Below are 22,058 nucleotides of genomic sequence, written 5' to 3'. Positions count from 1 at the left end.
CAAACATTGAGTGAACTATTGTGCAACGGTTCTTACCTTCGACTGGCGTTTCTCTACTCCAGTAAGGTAGGATTCTGGTTGCCCAAGGCCCAAGGAACAGCAGGTATGTCTGGTCTGGTTGGGCTCGTACTGTTCACTGTCTATACACGGCGGGTTTGCGCCCTCGGAAACCGAGGGCAGTCCGACGGTCGTCGAGTCGGTCCGAGTAAGTCCGAGTCAGTCCGAAGTCGCTCCCCACTACAAGTCATTAAAAAAAAAAAGGTTAGGTAGGCGTATACAACCTATTTAACGTTATAATATGCTTCTTAGTAGACTAGACACTCTATCATTAGATATATTTGATATTGAGTATTTTTGAATTATTTCTAATAAAATTAAAATAATGTAGGCTCTGCGTAGGGAAAATTTTGGAATTCCAATCCAAGTACGTAGATCTAGATGACATCCTAATTCATAAGTGAAAATTTGGCATAAATTAATACGGGGAAAAAATGATCAATGATAAATGGCAAATAAATTCAAATAAAAACAACAACAGAAACACCTAACTGTTAGCCTCTAGGCCTGATACTCTGATAGTACTGTTAACGTTAGACATACCAGTAGTTCTAGACTCTACTCTCTCTAGTCTAAAGTATCTAGACCTAACGTGTGTTTTAGGCCCTAAAAAAAGGTATGTTCTTGGTATTGACTCTGCCTCTATACAGGACTAGATCTAGGTCACATACTACGTACAGTGTTTTTGTACTGCCATACTGCCACCGCACTGGTATAAATGCATGTTGAACATAACGACAACTTTGTCCATTGGCATCATTTTGGCATGACAAAGACGATCTACTTGAATTTACTCGCGTTCAGTCTCGCATCATCAGACAGGCAGTGAAGTAGGACTGATTTGTCTTGTTTGAAAGTGAATCAAATCCCCTTAGGCTGAGTCTGACCAAGTTAAGGGTAATGTTTTAAAATCACTTTTAATAACTGTAACTGTACTGTAGCTGGTAAGCATGTGCATTATCTTGTCTTGCCTTTCCAAAGTTGCCCACATTTCCCACAATCAGTAGACTTGGACGGTTTCTTCAATGTATGGTAAGGGTACCAGCTATTGGCAGGGTACATCGACACCCTGCGTATGATGGCTGTTTGCGCATAGAACAAAAAGGTACCCGTGGGATTAAAGGGGAAGGCTAGTAACTGATCAGTGGGAATCAGTGGAAATGCTGGGAGATGATTGTTCCAATCCTTATGGGATTCATTCAAGAGTTCATTGTATATCTATTGTTGTGTGAAAATGATTTGCTTCAGAATGGTCTCATATTCAAGTAATGTGCAGTTTAATGCTTCCAGGTTGGCGTCCCTGGTCAGTGACGGAGCATTCATCTGCACATTACTTGAATATGAGACCGTTCTGAAGCAAATCATTTTCACACAACAATAGATATACAATGAACTCTTGAATGAATCCCATAAGGATTGGAACAATCATCTCCCAGCATTTCCACTGATTCCCACTGATCAGTTACTAGCCTTCCCCTTTAAGTGCCATTTTATAGCTATGAAAACAGTAACAAAGAAACGAAAATCAAGCCAACAAAACAAACTAAACACGTTTCAATTACACATCCACTCGGTAACAACGCATGACTATGAAATTCACATGTATTACCTATGGAGGGAGGGGTGCAGATCATGAGGTACCCTTTTCCAGCCACGCGAAGAAAATGCATCGCATGCACTAAAATTGCATAATTTTACAACGGAGATTCAGAATCAACAGAATGGTCACAAGATTTGAAATTGCAGTATTTACAGGCACAGCTTATTTGAGAAAAACTTAGGTGAATTTGTTTTATAAGGAATAAACGAGCTGCAAATTCATAGGGTGCTGATAGGTGGTACCCTCATTCATACAATTTAGATGCCAGTGATGCAGTGGATGTTTAATTGCTGACCCTTGACATAATTGTATCGAGGGTTGAAGCAGCCACTACTTCTTCTGGGAGGCTGTGCCAGTCCTTTGTGTTTCTCGGTAGGAAAGATGACCCTCTGTATTGTGTCCTGCAGGTAATTCAGTGCATTAATTCATGTTGGTAGCAATACCAAATGTATATTTTCATGAATAGTTTCATTGATATAAGCACTTGGCATTTTAGTAGCACTTACACTGTGCTGCAAAATGAGCAATTTAAGAGCAAAATCAGATATCAAAAGTTCAGGCAATCAATTGCTGCATGTGGTGTTGGGTGAATATGGGAGTGAAAGGCTAAGGTGCTTTTTAAAAGAGAGCTGTTTATATTACATTTTCTTTGTGCTGAGTAAAAAGTTCCCCCATTCATGTAAGGAAATAACATTATAATGCATTGTACATGTATAACACATCATTTGTATAACACCTCACTTGTATGAATGTTATTTACCCTCAGGTAAACAGTGATTCAGCGAATGCGGAAAGACCATGCAAAGGAGGCTGCATCCCTGACCAGGCTTTGATGCAAGCTCACTCATCGACTGGAAAGCTGTGAGTTTCAGCTTTCAGGATTTACTGAAAGTGCATTATTCAAAAGATTGACATTCTAGGTACATTTATACCATAACCATTGTTCAGAACTTGACCTTACTCCTATGGGAGGAAAAAACAACAACTTTATTTTGGAAGTGATGGTACATGTATTGTACTGTACCTGATAATTCTAATAGCAACACAGGTACATATTTTGTATGTCACCTAGAACTAAAGAGTGAACTTAACTTAAGAGTGAAATTTCTGTGAAGGCACATCTTTTAATCTTTACCCTGCCCCTTCATTCTAAGGAAATGTACTATGTATGAAGAGTCTTCTCTTTCTTTATAACGTATATGGCAACATTCCATGCATTTGACAGGTATCACAATATGCAGCGTGGACCAATCAATCATTCTAATAGTGTATATTATAGTGTACCATAGGTGCTTAGGTCTAGTAATTGGACCATACCAATTTAATCAGTTTCGGAGGACATGAAAATGCAAGTCAAATGTAACTTTGAATGTAAATTTGTCTGTCACTTTTATTTTATTATTATTATTTTTTTTTTTTGGGGGGGGGGTTGGTCCAAAAAAAATTAACTTTAGACAAAGTTGCACTTCTTTGCAAAGATAGTTCTGGTTTGTAATTAAGCTAGACATGGAAAAAAAAACAAACAAACAAACAAATAGCACCATGAAGGCCAGAATTGTGTGAATTGTTCTGTTGTGATCGGTAGCTTTCTTACAGGCCTGTACTACCTCCTCATTCCTTTCTGAAAACAATTTTACCCCCTGTTTCCAGATATCATGTTTGACTCACTCCTGTATGTGCATAGTAGATCTTCAGCTTTAAAGAATGACCTTCTGATCTTGGTCACTCTTGCTCCTAGTTTGCTGGAGTTGCTAGTAAATATATGATACAAAATTACTGGAAATATCATGTGTATAAATGCATACGAAAATAGTGCACATCGATATGTCTTCAAAATGTTTTCACTGTTTCCATATGTGCTTGCCTTTTTCGTTCTTCCAGGAAGGACTGTTTTAACTGCTCATATGTGGTCGACACAGGACATCCGCAGTCACAGCCCTTCATCCTATTTATTGGAGAAAGCAAATTATACCCTCTTCAGGTACATGTATCTGCAGTTGTGGAGCACAGGGCACAGTCCTCAAGGCATTGTGGGTGCAGCTGATCTTGTCTTCAAGTTGATCTTTGTTCTAAATCGCAACTGCTGGCCACATTGTATGGCGGTGAGACCATTTTAAAAGGGACTCCTGTACAAACAAGGAGGATTTGAAACTTTGGCATCCATCCCTTATTTTCCAAATTTGCCGAGTCAACCACAATGCAACCATTTATTTATCATCTCCACCCTTCCCATATCAAGTCTGCATGATAAAACAGCATTTGCTTGAGAATGGTACATACAATGTTATAGCAAAATAGGCACTGACCTTTAATTGTGGTCTCCTCATAACAGTGACCATGTTATTTCACAAGCCATTTGCCATATGGATATTGTTGTATTTTGACTATGCACCTGTACTGTGTATGAATGATAAGGTACACTTATATTGATACTATTAGTGGTCAATGTTTCTTTGAAATATGTATTCATTTTTCAAAGAGTTAGTTTTACTTATCATAATGTAGACAAGTATCGAATATGTGAAAAGCTGCTAATTCCATTATTACTCACCATGCCCACACATGTTGTAGTGTGTACAAATTGACAAGGGATGTATAAAGCACCAAACTGTGACATCGCCATGGAAACTAGTTCTAAATGACCTCACCTGGCTTAAATATCTGTCAACGCTATTGTTGCTAACCATGCTTGCACCTGGTTCCAGCCCAAGTTCAACAACTCTCTTGCCTTTTTAGGAGTTGACTTAGAACTTGGCATAGTATGTGGCCACTATTACAGGTACTTATGTAAAATGCAGTATGTAATTAATGTGTTGCCAATGTAATGAAAGAAAAAAAATCTATAGAAAATTTAACCAAAATATTGTGGATCAAACTACTTTCAGTCTTTATAATGTGAATGGTAATTTGAAAACACAAGATATAATTGTCTTCAACTGGCATCCTTCATGTATCACTTGAGTAGTGAAGATGTACCCCAAGTAATTTCATCTATGTTCATAAGAAGTGATCAAGTTCATCATGATTATCATACAAGGCAGGCTTTTGTGTATCACTTCGCAGTTAGAATTCGACTCAGGAGAAATGTGACAGCATATACATGTACAGGCCCACAACACAAGAATTCTTTGCATGGCTCCCAGGTAGGCCAGTAGCCAACATACTATTCAAAAATGTGATGAAATTCCACCTTTTCACTATGCACCTACATAGTACCTGACACATGTGTGTATTTGACTTTGGAGTATGAATGCAATATTGTATTATTCTTATATTTATTTCATATTTCATTATGCTGCATGGCAATGAGTAAAATAATTAGCAGTAGAGCAAGTACTTTATAGTGTACCTGAAGCATGTTACTACAGATTTTTGAAAGCTTCAAGTTTATCTTGAAACCCAAATCTATAAATGTTGACATGGCATCGAATATTATTTTCATTACATGTATAATCTTGAACACTCAGTTTGTACTTTCCTTGCATTAAATTAGTATTTGATGTCAGATAACTCATAACGGGTCATTGCATTATATACGTAATATGTTGCTATTCTGTTTGCTACTTGATTTTGTTATCTGACTAGCTAAATTGAACCATGTAAGCACCTAGGTGCCCATTTTTGTTGTATTCCTTTGCTTATCCTGATTTTCTTGTGTTTGTGTTTGTAACTTCAATACATGTCCATATCATTGTAAATCTCAAGCCTCATCCACCCCTATGTATCCGCTCTTTCTTGCTCACTTCATTTGATGAACTCTGTACTGCTCTTTTCTCTCAATCCTATTCTCTCCTATATTTTCCCTGTCCTACATGTACATGTATGTACATGTGTATCCGAGCAATTGCCCCAGAGGGCAATTACCCCCTGGCTAAATACTGGTTAGTGGTAAGGTAAGAGTAAAGATTAGGGTTAGGATTAGGTCAAGGGTTAGGAGTTTGGGTTAGGGTTAGGATTAGGTTCAGGATTAGGATTAGGATTAGGGCCAGGGGAAGGGTCTGGGGTAATTGCCCAGGGGGTAATTGCCCTAGACCCATGTACATGTAATACAAGTACTTTTTGTTTCTTATTACTTAGAAAGATTGGTCCTTATGAGGTTTGAAAGGTGAAATGTAAACGACTGATTTGTTTTATGTTGTAAAGTATGAATTTCTGCTAGGAATTTGCACTGAATTAATTCTTTTTTTTTCAGATGTAGGAGATGAGAATAATATGCTTATAGAAAATTGGTCCAAGATACAAATTACATTGGTGTTAATTATACATGTACTTCAATCATTCATAAAATCCAGTACCATACTACCATTACTGTATTGTTTTGACAACTCATGTGTATCCATTCAGTTTTACAAAGTTGCTCATACAGTGTCAGATCTTGTGAATTTTCATTTTACATGTGAATGTGCTATATTACTTCCCTTCGCAAATGTTAACAGTATATGTATACACTGTACTTTATTTCTGCAAAAGACTGCCATATTAGATCACATCAAATGAGATTGTATGTTGCAACAATTGTCCTGAATTAGTGTCTCAAGTGCTAAATTTGACATGTGTGGTTTGTATTAGTGTATGTACATTGTTTGATGTGTATTTCGAGTGATGTTTGTCATTTACCGACATAAATTGGTTAAAATTCCAGTTAACTAATGTTTTCATTTGGTGATTAAATTAATCGAAGAAAAGATTTAGTGCAATTCCACAAAACTTGCTTAAGATAAAACCGACCTCAGTTGGCTTTTGGTAATCACTTTACCCAACAGTTGTGTGGTTCACTTGGAAATCGACTGTCTGTTAAAATGCTATCCAGATTTCTGAAAGCGCAGATTTGATGGTGTAATACAGATGTATGAATTTGAAATCCAAACTGAGATCGTGTGTGTGTGTGTGTGTGTGTGTGTGTGTGTGTGTGTGTGTAGTTTTTGTTTTGTTTTTGTTTGTTTGTTTGTTTTTTCTAAGAGGATGCAAAACTGCCATTTATTTCTTCCCCATGCATAATATAAAACACATGTTGTGGAGAGTGAAAATGCTACTCTTGTTTTTCCATAGCTGGGAGTACAGTATGTGGGTGAGTTTATTATGGGCCGTTTGTGGATTTCATTATACTCTACATACGTAGATCTACTAGGTTTGAGTAGGAGAGTGAATGGTAGGCATATTACCTAAAACATCCCCTCACCTTTGTAACTACACTTCCAGAAAGAGCATGAACTGTGACAGAAATCAAATCAAACATTAACATTTCATCCGTATAGAGTTAATCGGTAATAATAATGATTATAATACAGTATACATTTAATGTGCCAATTCCACGTGACTAACGTGCTCAAGGCGCAGTAGGAAAAGTGAGTTATGAAGTACAAAAATCATTACACAAACATGCACATGAAAATGAATGACACAATCATGATGATTAAATATATATATATATATATATATATATATATATATATATATCATAATACCGGTATACTCTTCTATGGTAAAAGATTGGAATGACAAGTAAAGAAGTATGTTGCTGGTTTTTCTTTTTTTTAAGAGCTCATCTTTCATACAGTTGACTACTTTGCCGACACCAGAAAAAAAAAAAAAACAACTAGTCATTTTCTCATTAACACGAAACAAGATAAGATATCATTACTTTGGACGCTGAATAACTTTGTTAAAAAATGACAAAAATGACAAAAACAAACAATAAACAAACAGAAACAAGGAAAATGTGACATTCGCAGATCATATTTGAGATATTGAGGTGTTGGATGTACACATTTTATGTACCGCCTTCTCAGTATATATGGCAGTGGTCCGATGCAATAATTTCTGCGTGCATACCAATATCAGTAACACAAGGAATATTTAGCAGTTTCATTGAACAGTCTGTGTTGAAAGTGTGTTTTTTTTTTAAGCAAAAAGTTGAAAAGCTGAGATTCCAGTACCGATTGTAATAGTCTTCTTGCATGTTACGCATCCTTGATTTCCTTGATTGTTTGTTTCGTTTTGGAAAAGTGATTTTGTACATTCTCAGATCCATGGGGAATGTATTCAAGGTATACATGTGCATGATAATTATGTAATTGATTACGTGTACTAGTAAACTGCAGGTGCCAAAGGGCAACAATCTAATTTGCATATTACGCGCGGCAAACCGCTCCAGTGTGAATAGCGTGCCGCTGCGGCAGAGAGTAGCGGCAAACCGCTGCCGCTGCCGCTGCCGCAAAACCGCTCCAATGTGAACGGCCCTTTAGGCGGGCTTTTCGAACGGAGAAATGCGGCGGTCCTTTTCTAAAGACTTGAATATGCCTTTCCAGATATGGTTTCTAAGCTTGCCACCTTTTCTTTGGAAGAATGTCGCAATAAGCCCACATTCGAAGTAATTAGCCTCTTCTTCAATAACAATGAATGCACTTGATATGATATTTGATTTTAGCTGTGACACGTCGTCTGCTGCTGTTATATTGGTCAATTTCATTACGTCACTAAACAAACTTTGTCGAATTCATCCGAAGTGCTGTCATTGCCGTAGACAACTTATGAATTTTCTCTTTCCTCTTGTTGCATTCCCCATTGTACAATGAACAAAAGTCTTACATTTTGTCATTTCCAAGATCTAACAGAACACAGCAAGAGTAAAGGTTTCACTCTGATTTTCATGACGCAGCAGCACACTACTATGACGTACACTTACCTCTCTCTATATATTTTTTACACAGCCACGCCGAACTGTTTTCCCGCTTTCCTGTGCTGATGGTCTTCATTCAAGTCGGTCTTATTCTACTGCTGACATATGTTACCATATATTTCTACGGTCCACCAAATTTTGACGATGCCTCGAAGGTAAGTACACTGTGTAGACCCTGCAACGAAGAATAATCGCAATATCTCAAACCCAAAAAGGATCCATAATAAAGGTTTTGTATTTTTGCAGCTGGGCTTCTGTAAATAAGGACTTAATATGTACACAAACAAGCAAGTACCAAACAACAGGCATCCAAGGAAACAAAATTCGAAACCATACCCTTTTATATCGAAATTTTATTTCCCAGTCATTTTAATTCATATTGACAGCAAACTGCCTTGACATTCCTACCCTTCTTGAACATTGAAATCAACATGTAGAAACATGTTAACCCTATAAAGCCCTAAGGGGGGGGGGGGAGCACATTGTGCCCCCTACCATATTTTCGTTTGCCACTCCCACACTCTTTACTCAATTTCAACCAAATTTGGTGACTTTTCCCTAGAATCTTATCGCAAACATTCTGATATATAATTTAGCTATGTCCGATATTGCTGGTTGCCATGGCAACCGCAAACTAACAACCATGTTCGTCAGATTTTGCATGAATTTCTGTTCCAATTTCAGTTAACAGCATAATAATGGATGAAATGGGGGTTTTCTTAGCTGTTATTTGCTGAAGGACCAAATGGTGAAGTAACAATGGTTTAATTACCCTGAAATGCTCTTCTTATTATTTCCTTTGTTTTTATACGACATAGGCATCAAACAATAAATATAATAGAAATAATCGAAAATACAGCATTTTTCAAAGACTACCCTTTCATTTTGCGTTATTTTCACACAAGCTTTGCCTGTAATATCATTTGTTTATCATATCATCAATCTGCAAACTCAAAATTTCAATGTTTTGGGAATATGAAATGTGATACCAGTATATGTACCCATTCCAAGCAATACATCATAGGTTTCATACATTTCTTTATATTGTAATGAATAGCGCCCCCACATGTTGACCAAGATAAATTTCAACCATTACAAAGAGTGAAGGTTGACTTGCTTTTCCTTTATGGCAAATATGAAAATGATTGATATAAAATAGAAACATATATACTGGTGATAAAGAAATAAAAAGAAAAAACATGATTTTAGCATATTTCCTATGTATTTCTTTATATTTTGATAAATAGCGCCCTCAATGGATGACCTTGAGAAATTTCAAATGTTGTGTCATGAAGAGTATATGTTGCTCTACCCATGTGCCAAATATGACCGTCATACATCATATAATAAAGAAGTTATATAGGGGGCACAATGTGCCCCCCCCCCTTGGGCCTGGAAGGGGTCAAAATAGCTTGGGCTTTATAGGGTTAACGTCACTGTCTAAAACATTTCTATATAAGATGAGTTGCCTTATACATAACGTTTGCTTGTGGTGTGAATGTGTTTGTGACTATGTCAAAGCATCGTTCATACTCATTCTTCTCAGAATTCATCAATAATAAACATTCTTCAATACCATTCAAATTGTACATGTCACTAGGATCTCAAATGAAAACTCACAGACGCATGCAAACATACAATAATGTTTTCGTACACAACCATGTTGACATATGTTTCTATAGTTGTGTGCTTGGATAAACTATTTTGTCTTTCACCTTTGTGTGTCCCTGTATATCTCTTCGTTTTCTGTTGAGCAGGGCATCGAGGCAAGGGGGACACCTATTCACGATCGTGTCATCCCTCTAGAAAACATTTTGATTGAGAGGGAGATATTCTCACCAACGCCCACCTCCAACCTCGACATCAACTCGGCCGTCGCTCCACCGCTCTTGCACCAATCAAGGTCACTTCCCGATCTTTCGGCATCAATGCCTTCCACAGTGTACGCTGCCGGGACACCATCCATTCCTTTCTGTGGAAATCCTGGTAAGTATGACACCATCATCGCTCGATGGGAACATAATTATACTGCAATGGGCTCTAATCTATTACTTCAAAAATGCCTACTGTGTTATTGTTGTAACTTTCAGGTTTATGTGATTCTGGAAATGACTTGTCAAAACAGCTCAAGGCCATAACAACAACAACAACAACAACAACAACAACAACAGAGAAATCAGCTAGAAATCACGTTGACATTCATAAACGACACATGGGGTTTTGGTCTGTTTGGTCTGTTTTATGTAAGAAATTATATATTGGTGAGGTATATAGAAGCAAATGTTTTTTTTTACTCAATCTTTCAATGTCTTCTTATTCCTAAAAAACAACCCAAGAGGCCTATGTTATGATTGATACATAGGGCTAGTAGTCATCAAATGATATATGTTAAGGAATAAAGCACACACAATAATTGTAATACAGCTCTATAACTATATACAAAAACATACAGTTATTAATGAAGCAGGCCAAAACAAAGAAATATGATACAACGCACAGCACTTGATCGTATTCCTCGGTAGCTCGGCCGGTGAGTCAACTATTTTTTGTACATTGCACTTGGGACTAAGCAGGAGCACGAATGGATAATTCTCTGACAATGCTGGGACATCTTAGAATGATAGAGTTCACTGTGAGAATAATCCTTGAACTGAAGACACACTGACGAAGGTAACAGTACAATGTAATAAAAAATTAATATTAATCGCCATCAGCACTTTTCGCAGTGTGATATCATGATAATCTTGGAATAACCCACATCCTTAGATACATGTAGGCCCATTAAGTCTGCCTTCAAGAAACAAAGAAACAAAGAAACAAACAAACAAAACTTTCTCATTATCTTCTACAGAGGGCAGCAGTTTCGGGGCTGTGTACGTCCCATCTTCGTATGCCGAGGAGCTCCTTGATGTTGAATCTCTTTGTTCGATGTGCCAGCAAGACGACACGTTCGTCCGCAATAGTTCGACCTATGACAACGTGTGCAACAGGGCCGATCCTCTGTCGTCTTGTTGCCCAACCTGGTCGGTCCCAAACTACATCAGCGCCCTCAGCGGTAGAAGCTCTTGTCACGATCTCACGGCTGCTGACGTTGCTTACGCCAGGGATCTCCTTCTTGAGTGTGCTCCGTACTACACATCAGGGAACCTTCAGGCGGATTGCGGTTCAGGAGTCACGTGTCCAGGTGTGCCAACCAACTGCACGACTTACAACGCGATCTACGTCATTTTGTTCGGTCTCACCCCTAGTGACTTCTCCACTCAAATCACAGAAACAGGCGATCTCACTCTCACGACTTCCCTGCAAATTGTCTCCCTCGTCGGTAGTACGAAAAGCAATAAGGCAAAAACTCTTTACCTGGACGCGGTGGGTAGACGTAGCGTAGACAATGGCATAACTCGCATCGAGGCCATCGGTACTGACAGGATCGTCAAATTCACCGTTTTTTCTGGTCCTTTGATGACGGATTTAATCCTAATGGGAATAGCGGGAATAGCTGTGTTTTTCATTCTGTGGATTTACTTACAGTCTGTTTTCATAGCGTTCATGGTGCTATTGGAAATAGTGTTCTCCTTGCTACTGGCTTACTTCCTTTACTTTGTTGTCTGCCGGCTAACATTTTTTGCGTTTGGAAACATGTTGTCAGTTGCTATTGTTCTCGGTGTGGGAGCAGACGATGCTTTTATATTCTATGACATATACGTGAGCGTAAGAACGAGATATCCCGATAAAGATTCGCGGTTCATTCTGGAGCATACAATGAAGGAGGCATTTCCGACAATGTTCGTCACCAGTCTTACCACAGCTTCGGCTCTGTTCATCAACGCCACAGGATCTATTACAGCTATTCGTTTATATGGTGTGTATGCAGGTCTTGTTATTCTGTGCAACTTTCTATTCACCATGACATGGTCTCCTGCCACTCTCGTTATATACGACAGATATATGAAACGTCGGACATCTGCTTCTGAAAATATCACGACATGGACGTGTCTCAAAACAGCGAGGAACTGCTGGATGAAGATGTCGCAGTTGAGTAGTAAACTCTTCACAGAATACCTACCGTGGCTGGTTTTCACGTTAAGGTATCTGTGGCTGATTGTTTTCACTCTTCTGTCTACTGCTGCCTTCCTCGTTATATTTTGGAGGCCGCAGCTGAAGCTGCCCTCATCGAATACCGAGTTCCAGGTTTTCACTCTAAGACATCCCCTCGAGATTTACGACCAGGTGTTCCGTCCCCAGTTCGACATCGAGAAAGCCACGTTGGCTCCGCTGCAGATAATTGTTGTATGGGGAGTAATTCCCGTCGACAACGGAAGCCCATGGTCCCCTAAAGAGCGAGGATTCACACAGCTGGATGACATGTTCAATCTCGATGATCCACAGTCACAGGTGTGGCTGCTGGAATTTTGCTCTTCTCTTCGCCAACAAGGATTTTACCAAACTCCCACACATATCTATGAAGACTGCTTCATCGAGGGTATGAAGAGCATGATGGAGGCTCCTTGCGTCCCGGATACTCTCGGAAGCGACCTTTCACCTTGCTGCAACCAAACGTCCTTTCCGTATTCTACAGAGTTATTCAAAACATGTGCTCCGAAATTGGCGGCCCTTCGTTGTCAGCCTTTCGGTTGTCCGCCAGAGCTCCCTGGTCTGCGATTTGACGCGAACAATAACATAGTGGCATTCTTCGTCCAGTTCCAGAGTACGGCCTTGTCTCAGCTGGAGTTCGCTCCTGTCAAGGAGTATTATGACGTAGCTTCTGCCTGGGTCGCAGAACAGGTTAAAACTGCTCCTGCGGGACTTCAAGGTGGTTGGTTCGGAACCATCACACTCGCCCAGCCGTACTACATAGATCTCCTCATCCACTTGAGTAAGGACACTCCCCTTTCACTTTGCCTATCCCTCGCGATCGCTGCATTTGTTTTATTGATTACGAATAGAAACGCACTAATAGCACTATATGCTGTTTTGTCAATAGGGGGAGCAGTCATTTTGTCTGTTGCGATCTTTGTTCTTATTGGTTGGCCGTTGGGTGTCTTTGAATCCGCTCTCATAGTCTTGACAGTTGGGTTAGCCACTGATTTTACAATCCACTACGGCGTTGCGTACAGGCTTGCACCCTATCCCGACAGACGTTCTCGGGCTAGACATTCACTATCGACACTGGCGTCTGCGAATACCATGGCAGCCCTCTCTAGTTTCATTGTCGGCGCCTTTGTACTCCCTGCTGATGTACTCATCTTTGTACAACTCGGCATCGCACTCGACATTGTCATCGTTTGCAGCTGGTTATACGGTACGTTTTTCTTCATGTCACTCTGCTATGTTGCCGGACCAGAGGAAACGTTTTGTCTGATTCCATGCTGCCTAAAGAAATCTGACGTCGTAACAACCCAGAAGGAAAAACCAGTTACACAAGTTGAAAATTTCAACAGGTTCAAGTTGATTTCAACTGGAAGCAGTTATCTGCAAGTGGTTCCAGTCGACTCCAACTGGTCTCTAATGCATTTCATGTGGACAGTCGGTACGAGTACATGGGATTTAAATAGGCACCAGTCCCCACAACCAGATGATAACTGGTCTGTGCCCATGTTTCCAGTTGCACCAGTTACACCAGTTACACCAGTGAAAACCAGTAACGATTTTAACTGGTCTCTGCTGGTTTAACTGGTCTTCACTGGTTGCAACTGGTACCAGTTAAAATCAGTTGATATGTTGATGTCATATCGGTACAAGTTTATACCAGCTGAAATGAAATGGTTACCAGTTGATACCAGCTGATCAAATTTTGTGTACAAGTTGATACCAGCTGATCAAATTTTGTGTACAAGTTGATACCAGATGAGGTCTTCCAGGTACCAGTCAGTTGACTCCAGTTGAAACAATTGAGTCGAATAACTAACCTAAAAAGATACTATTCATTGTGGTTCAATCAAGCTGAAATAACTGGATAAATTGCATGGCCAATTTTACACCGGACTGAACATACATATTTAATTCCCATGCATTCATTGACTAAAAATAATGGCAATTAAACAAAATTAATAAACTGATTAGAGTTGACTGGAAACCAGATGAAAGGTAACTGGTTTTGTATACTGGTCCAGTTGGAAAGTAACTGGTTCCGTTTACTGGTTGGAATTCAACTGGACCAGTAAGCCCATTTCAATTTCCAGGGTTACCAGTTGATTGGAACTGGTTCAATTTGTACAGTTGTAACTGGTATTTCCTTCTGAGAAGCCGATATGGACCAGGGGCAGGGGTAGAAAAGGTAAAAATGAGTTCCTTAACTTATGAATATGACAAAGCTGCTGCTGTGAAATTCCATTTCCCTACGTGTTTGTGTGTGTTTTCTTTTCTTTTTCTTTTATTGCTCTGTGCTGCTAGTCGACAGGATATCGTATTATAAAGAAATTGACCTTACGAAACGTCGAGAACACTCACATTGCCATAATGACAGAATTTTTAGCGTCAGCCTTTTATTCGATATCCTTCTCTTCTTGCCGTCTTATGTCTTGGACCCTCGTTTAACTGTACATAATTATTGCAAGCCATTTAAGTATTTCGTAATATCGGGAAGGTGGATCCATTTCCCTGAATAAACATGGTTATCTCAACTAATACTATTTGTAAATTTGATAATTAATTAAGATGAAATATGTACTCTTTTCATTACAGAAATCGTTTTTGCGAAACTTGCCAAATCTCAAATGATAATGCCTACTATGTTATACGTTAGCATTAATCCTTACTGGTGACTCAAACATGCACGGTGCATTTAAAAGTGTCCAAATATATTTTCATTTGTTATTTGTTTTTTTACAATAAAGAAACCATATACAGATAAAACACGCATGAAGTTCGTTGATTGGCATGGTTGTCGTGAAATGAATGATATAATGAATAATTGATAATCTCATTGTTTTCACAGAATTTTAACAATGTTTGATTGAAATCGATTTGAGGTCATTTAGGGGCAATTCTGTGTAGGACAGCTAAGGAAAGTCCATTGAGATTCCAAGGACGATGTTGTATGAAGGCAATCGACCGCTGGAAGGGCAGCACACTTTGACAAGCGTAACTCTGTACAGCTTCAGCTGTGTGATAGATCGATGGAATCCAATAGTACGCACACAGAAAAGCCGGGGTATACAAACACATGTCACACTTAAGTAACTGCATATGAACAGTCGAATGTCTGTAGAAATGTCATCTTAAAATGTCAAAATATGGATATGGGTAAGTAGTAATATGCAATTTTCTATTTGAGTTTACAGCAACGAACAAAACAGTGAAAAAAAAAAAAACAACAACCCAGTAAGATACCTTGTTTCACATGTTCAAAAGGGTACGTCTATACCCACCTCGATTTTATTGATTCAATTTACTTCGACAATGAAGTACTGATTTTTAACAGAGTACAAGTAACAGATGTAGAGAAATTAGTTTAACCTGCGAATACGTAATAACGGTGTTTTCTTTATCTTTGTCTTATCAACGGAGAAATCTCGGTCTGCCTGAAAATCTGGGCTATTATTGCGAGAAGTTTAAGAACAGAAAATCCGTTTGAAAGAAATATCTCACCGGATCAGATTGTTTGAATTCGTCAAGCTTATTGCACACTAGAGGATTACAAGACAAATCCTTAATCTTTAATAATCTTCATCTAAACGTGCTAAGAAATCAGATCGTAGCCAGTGGTGAATAAAACAGATTTGACTTGGCAATGATTAAGATACTAACCAGCGAACGGGAAGCCTGGGAGATGTCGTGAATGTGATTTTGTTTTTATTATATACACACAAATACACACAAGCACTGAAGCTGCCCATTGCAGCTCCCCTTCCGGGTAAATGTTGATTCACGTCTTAAGTTACACCTGAACCTTACGTAGAAGGATATCTTTTTAGTGTAGCTATTTAGGATACCCTTTCGAAGCCCTTCGGAATTCTTCGGAACCGTTACACGTTTGGCTATCTTTTCCTCTTTTTTTTTTCTGAATCCACAGCGAAGTGAATTTTATCCCATTTTTCTTTCGGGAGACTCATTAATATGAGCATTAAAAGACAAAGGTCATGTCCTTATATCAAACTGTGTCTATGGCAGTGACACAACATTTGCTCGTGTGGCAATATTATTATTATTTCTGTGTTATTTTCTCCAAGGACATAGAGCTATGGTTGGGGTTGTGCCAGGCTAGGGTTTTAGCTTTAGTTTGATGTGAGGATTAGGATTAGGGTGGGGTTATGTAAAAGGGTAGAATTTAGTCTAACTAAGTATCAGATATTTCATGGGAGCAACTGTCATGTAGGAGTAAATGTCATGGAACAGTGAGTCTTCGTCTGTCATAACAGAGATGTTTTTAATCCTGGGTGTTAATGTTCTGCAATGTAGAACCACTCCGATGTCTTCATGTTGACAGAAAACTGAGAACGCTTTAAAAAATGTCAACATATTAGAAATTAAAATCGATATCTTTGAGAGCTGATAGCCTTGGGAGACCGTACAATTGGAAGCTAGCCCGGCTTGGAGATACATATTTGAAAATCACCGTAACAAATCGTGTACAGCTTTATACGCAGTTACCTGTATACATACGCAGTCGAAGAATCTCGATTGGTGTCGAACATATTCGCTGACGGGCAACTCTGTTCTAGCAGACCTGTGCTGGTCGTGGTTTTCAAATGTACATCAGGGGTGAGCGAATAAAGATCGATAGCATCTAAGCAATATTATCTCCCAACGCTATCGAGTCTTTAAATCATTTATGAAATTACTTTGATTGAAAATTATTTTCCAAGGGATAATTACTTCAAAAGCCATAGCATATTGTGACTACAACTTAGAACCTCGAAGAATACAACGACGGATGTAGGGTCCTACAAAGTATTTGAAATGCGATGTCCTGGACCATTTGCTGGTACACTGAGTGACTGAGTGAGGAATGTTAGCATCAGACTAGAACTTCATGTGCACGGGACCATTACCCGAGAAATCAGAAAACGATGATTGCCTTGGTTTCGACAGGTTTCCAGGATGCATCACTCCCGACACCAGTACCAAGCACACAGATAGGTCTATATATTTTCACGTCATTAAGACCACCCACTTTTAATAGATGGGAAGATCAGATCAGGGGCATCTTAGGAGTACCACCTTGATGAGACAGAATATCAAGCAAAGAACTCTATAGGATTGACTGGATAAGGCTTTGCCATAAGGGACGCTCAGTCTTCAACGCCTACGTCAAGTAAGTCATTACGTTATAATTTGCTCATTCCTGATGGCATGTGCATAATCTACCTACTTTGCAACTTTTGGAGTATAATACACATCATGGATTATATCTGGATTACACTTTGGTAGGCAAAATCGACATAAATTTGCAAACCTAATAATCGATTACTTTAGCAATTCACATAGAATTGTGAAATGATTTGTCCGTTTTCAGGACATTACAAAGACCACTTTGAGTCCGTTATGCAAAGCATAGTGCAAAGAGAGGTCACAGCATGATACATCTCAGTCATGCTCGTAGAAACTATAGTTCACATGCACATGCTATCTGGGCAAATACGAAAGATCGGGCTTCTTTAACACGAATTCGCGAACAAATGCCGAGTGGCGTCTGACACCAAATGTGCCAACCTGCAGTTGTATCATACACACACATCTCTGTAAAGTCTGTTGTTTTAAGTGCTATAGCCCTCGAATCCCTTATGAGAGAATTGTGAAGGGCACGCACATTGTCTGTTGTCGGGTATGATAGAACCCTGCCATGGCAAACTGAGACCGAATTTACAGAGCAGCTCAAACATCATTTCCGTCAGTCTTGTCCTGGTTGTCTAACAATGCCAAAAAGCTGGGGGTTCTTGGTTTTTTCTTGCTCCCTGTAGTCGACGTCGTTATCGGCGACATCGAGGGTTGTGGTACTTTGAGCGTGGATGAAACGTCGTTAGAGTTTGGCTCCGTCGTCGTGGTCTGTGACTGGCTGTTGTCGCTGGTACTTGGCGAGGGCGAACGAAACTTGGGCCAACGTGACCGCTGCTCCCCTGTGCCATAAAAGCGATAGATCCTGGAGCCGAAGGGTCGCCGTTGCAGTCCTGGCTGCAATCCGTCCGTCTGGAGGTACATGCTCCAGAAGTACACGAGTGCGAGGAGAGTTCCTTGGTTGGGGGCGGTTACGGCCTGGTTGAACAGTGGTACAACAAATCACATCAAACTGATTACGAGTTGTGCGTAACTGACACATTAGAAGGATACTTGTCCTAAATGGTTCATTTTACTTTCTCTGGCAAGTGAGCACAGGGAGTTGGTGCCTTTTTCACATCTAAAAGGATAAGTCACGTATATCTTTAAATCACTCAGCCATGGTATCATAGGTGAACACATAAACAATCTATTGGTGGAAGCGTGGATGATGAATTTGCCGGTGTGCTAGTGAAAATATCGTGTGTGTGCATGTAAGTGAACACTTAATTTACAATAGTCCTCATTTTCTGCTGGAGAGAACACAGTGTCCCATAAGTGTGAAAAACAATGCGAAACAGTGTGAAAACATTTTAAACACATTGTGAAATTTCTTCACACTGTTATTAAATTTGAGCGTTTAAACAAAGGGAACACACTGTGAATAATAAATTTTCGTTGCTAATCATCAATTCACAGTGTGAAACAGAACAATACTATTTGAACTATCTATTAAAAACCACACCACAGTGTGGACTGTTTAATTCGCGAGTTGACCACATAGTCGACTATGTGAACACACCATGAACACAATGTGAGACACTGTGTTCTTTCCAGCAGGCTTTTCGTGACATAGGATGTCATATCAACACTGCAAAAAGTCCGGTGTTAAATATGAAACACCGAGCTGGTGTTAAATTTCCGGTGATCTTTCATGGTGTTAGATTAACACCTCCGGGTGTCATTTCAAAATTTATTATTTTTTTTTTGTAATAGTTTCTTAGTTACTGCACTTCTTGTTAATTTTGAACTTCAACAAGACGATAAAGAATTTTCCGATTAAGTACTTGATTTTTGAAAAAATCACAGTAACACCAGTTGGTGTGGTCCCCTATTGGAGCTGGACGGTCGTTGTACCATTGAAATTAACACCACCAATGTCAAATCAACACCATGCGGTGTCATTATTGAATTAACTCTAGCGCAGTGTCAAAAATATCACCAGCCACAGTGTCAAATTAACACCACGAAGTGCCAGGTGAACACTTTTTAACACCGTCACAATACATTTTCTACACCTGTGGGTGTGGTCCTCTATTGAAGCTTGATCGGTGTTAGATTTAACACCCATGGTGTTAAATCTAACACCGATGTTTTTACAGTGAACGTTACGTACCCATACGTAGAAAAGCACGACCAGGTGTGGAGGGTCTTTATCGCAGTAGCACAGGCCTAGTACCGCTATGGTGATAGCTGTTATAAGTGATACGTTTCCAAAATAGATAATGAAAAAGGAGACAGGTTAGTGAGGTAAACAAAGTAGAGTGCTATGGCGTAGAAGATAGAGTTAATGAATTTACCCCACTCGAATTGATACGAACACTGAGTATATGTGACAGAGTCCTTTACTAATGTATACATATTAATACAAGAGACCCGCGGGTCTAGCGCTCACCTGAGTATCGCAAGTTCACCTTTCACGCAGTCACTAATCTAAATTATTCACAGCTCTACCAAAATTTGACGAGGCATTCTCAAGTGGAAGATGAAAATGTACAATAAGGGCCCAATTTTTTCAAGATTCCTTAATTTGGGGGAATTGGGGCCCCCTGGGGCCCTCTGGGTGGGGCATGGTGCCCAGTTTGATAAATTGAGATCCTGACCACCTAGGGATGCTACCTGCCAAGTTTGACAAAAATCCATCATGAGGTTTTCAGGAAGAAGATGAAAATGTACAATTCAGGCCCCCATTTGGACCCTTCCAACCACCCCCCTCCCCCCTACCCCCAAGAGGGGCACCCCTGGATCTCCTATGAACAAACTTGAAACTACAGTCATTAATGTACTCACTCATAGTATTATCTCAGCTCTATAACTTCTGATTCTAGAGAAGATTTTTAAAGATTCCTTCATTTGGGGGGTTTGGGCCCCCTGGGGGCCCCCTGGGCGGGGCATGGTGCCCATTTTAACAAATTGAGATCCTAACCCCCTAGGAATGCTACCTGCCAAGTTTGGTGAAAATGGGTCATGGGGTTCTCAAGAAGAAGATAAAAATGTACAATTTAGGCCCCATTAGGACCCCTCCTCACCCCCACCCCCACCCCCCCCCCCCCTGGGTCCCAAGGGGGGCACCCCTGATTCTACCATGAACAAACTTGAAACTACAGTCATCAATGTGCTAACTCATAGTATTAACCTAGCTCTATCACTTCTGGTTCTAGAGAAGAAGGTTTTTGCGGATTCCTTAATTTTGGGGGGTTTGGGCCCCCTGGGGGCCCCCTGGGTGGGTCATGGTGCCCATTTTAACAAATGGAGTTCCTAACCCCCTAGGGATGCTACCTGCCAAGTTTGGTGAAAATGGGTCATGGAGTTCTCAAGAAGAAGATGAAAATGTACAATTTAGGCCCCATTAGAACCCTTCCCCACCCCCCTCCCCTGGGTCCCAAGGGGGGCACCCCTGATTCTGCCATGAACAAACTTGAAACTACAGTCATCAATGTACTAACTCATAGTATTAACTTCGCTCTATCACTTCTGGTTCTAGAGAAGAAGATTTTTACAGATTCCTTAATTTTGGGGGGTTTGGGCCCCCCTGGGGGCCCCCTGGGTGGGGCATGGTGCCCATTTTAACAAATTGAGTTCCTAACCCCCTAGGGATGCTACCTGCCAAGTTTGATGAAAATCGGTCATGGGGTTTTCAAGAAGAAGATGAAAATGTAAAAAGTTTACGCACGACGCACGACGGACGACGGACGACGGACGACGGACGACGGACGACGGACGACGGACGACGCACGACGCACGACGGACGCCGGACGAAGGGCGATCGCAATAGCTCACTTGAGCCTTTGGCTCAGGTGAGCTAAAAATTGATATATCATTAGAAAGAAATATTATCGCCATGCAATTTCGCAGCTTTCAACGGTATATATTAATGTTATCAATATGATAACCAGATTTGCCGCTTGTCTTTAAATCTACAATATAATCTTGCTCTCACGCTATAAATGAATTATACCAGTTTATCATAGCTTTCCGAAAGACGCACTAGACCGAAAGCTACAGAAGATTAACTTACTTTGTCACTATATAAACAAATGAGCTTGCTTGCTGTAAACTATTTCTATTCTGCTACCAGAGCTAAACTACTATCAAAATAACAGTGATGATAATCTCAAGCGTTATTTAGTCTTATTGACTTCATGATATTTAATATCTGGCAATATTTTTACATTGCGACCACGAAGTGTGTCTTTCGACTAACCCCCAGTGTATAAAAGTTGCCTTATCTATACGAAACAATGATTCCATTTTTAGACGCAACTCCATAAAGTTTGCTGTACGCCATAATACATATAATTATACATGATCCACTAACAATGAAACTGTACTACTGGCATGTGAGCACATCATAACCCTACGATCCCATTTGACCTTATTAAAAACACACCAAGATGTTCTTTATACTTTAACGTCTGACGTCATGTGACGTCACATTCCGTGGTCAGTAATACAGGACTTACTCGGTGC

The 22,058-nt window shown here is 39.8% G+C and overlaps 1 protein-coding gene across 1 annotated transcript; it reads left to right on the top strand.

The window, feature by feature from the left end:
• Nucleotides 1-105: 105 nt before the first annotated feature.
• Nucleotides 106-14,006, top strand: LOC139745261 (protein dispatched homolog 1-like). Its single transcript, XM_071655662.1, has 4 exons — nucleotides 106-215; nucleotides 8,368-8,491; nucleotides 10,094-10,322; nucleotides 11,188-14,006. Exons 1-4 carry the CDS (start codon nucleotides 106-108, stop codon nucleotides 14,004-14,006), a joined length of 3,282 nt encoding a protein of 1,093 aa, XP_071511763.1.
• The last annotated feature ends 8,052 nt before the right edge of the window (nucleotides 14,007-22,058 follow it).

The sequence above is a fragment of the Diadema antillarum genome, unplaced genomic scaffold (genome assembly GCF_040938485.1).
Source record: "Diadema antillarum isolate AM-2024a unplaced genomic scaffold, OU_Dant_1.0 seq00001248_RagTag, whole genome shotgun sequence".
In the NCBI taxonomy this organism is placed as follows: Eukaryota; Metazoa; Echinodermata; class Echinoidea; order Diadematoida; family Diadematidae; genus Diadema; species Diadema antillarum.
The sequence above is the reverse complement of the archived record's forward strand: the minus strand, read 5'-3'. Positions and strand labels throughout refer to the sequence as shown.

Coding starts and splice junctions, on each gene's coding strand:
- LOC139745261 (XM_071655662.1), top strand. CDS start 106: ATGTCTGGTCTGGTTGGGCTCGTACTGTTCACTGTCTATACACGGCGG. Junction 216..8,367: donor GTCGGTCCGAGTAAGTCCGA/GTCAGTCCGAAG, acceptor TTTTTTACACAG/CCACGCCGAACTGTTTTCCC. Junction 8,492..10,093: donor ATTTTGACGATGCCTCGAAG/GTAAGTACACTG, acceptor TCTGTTGAGCAG/GGCATCGAGGCAAGGGGGAC.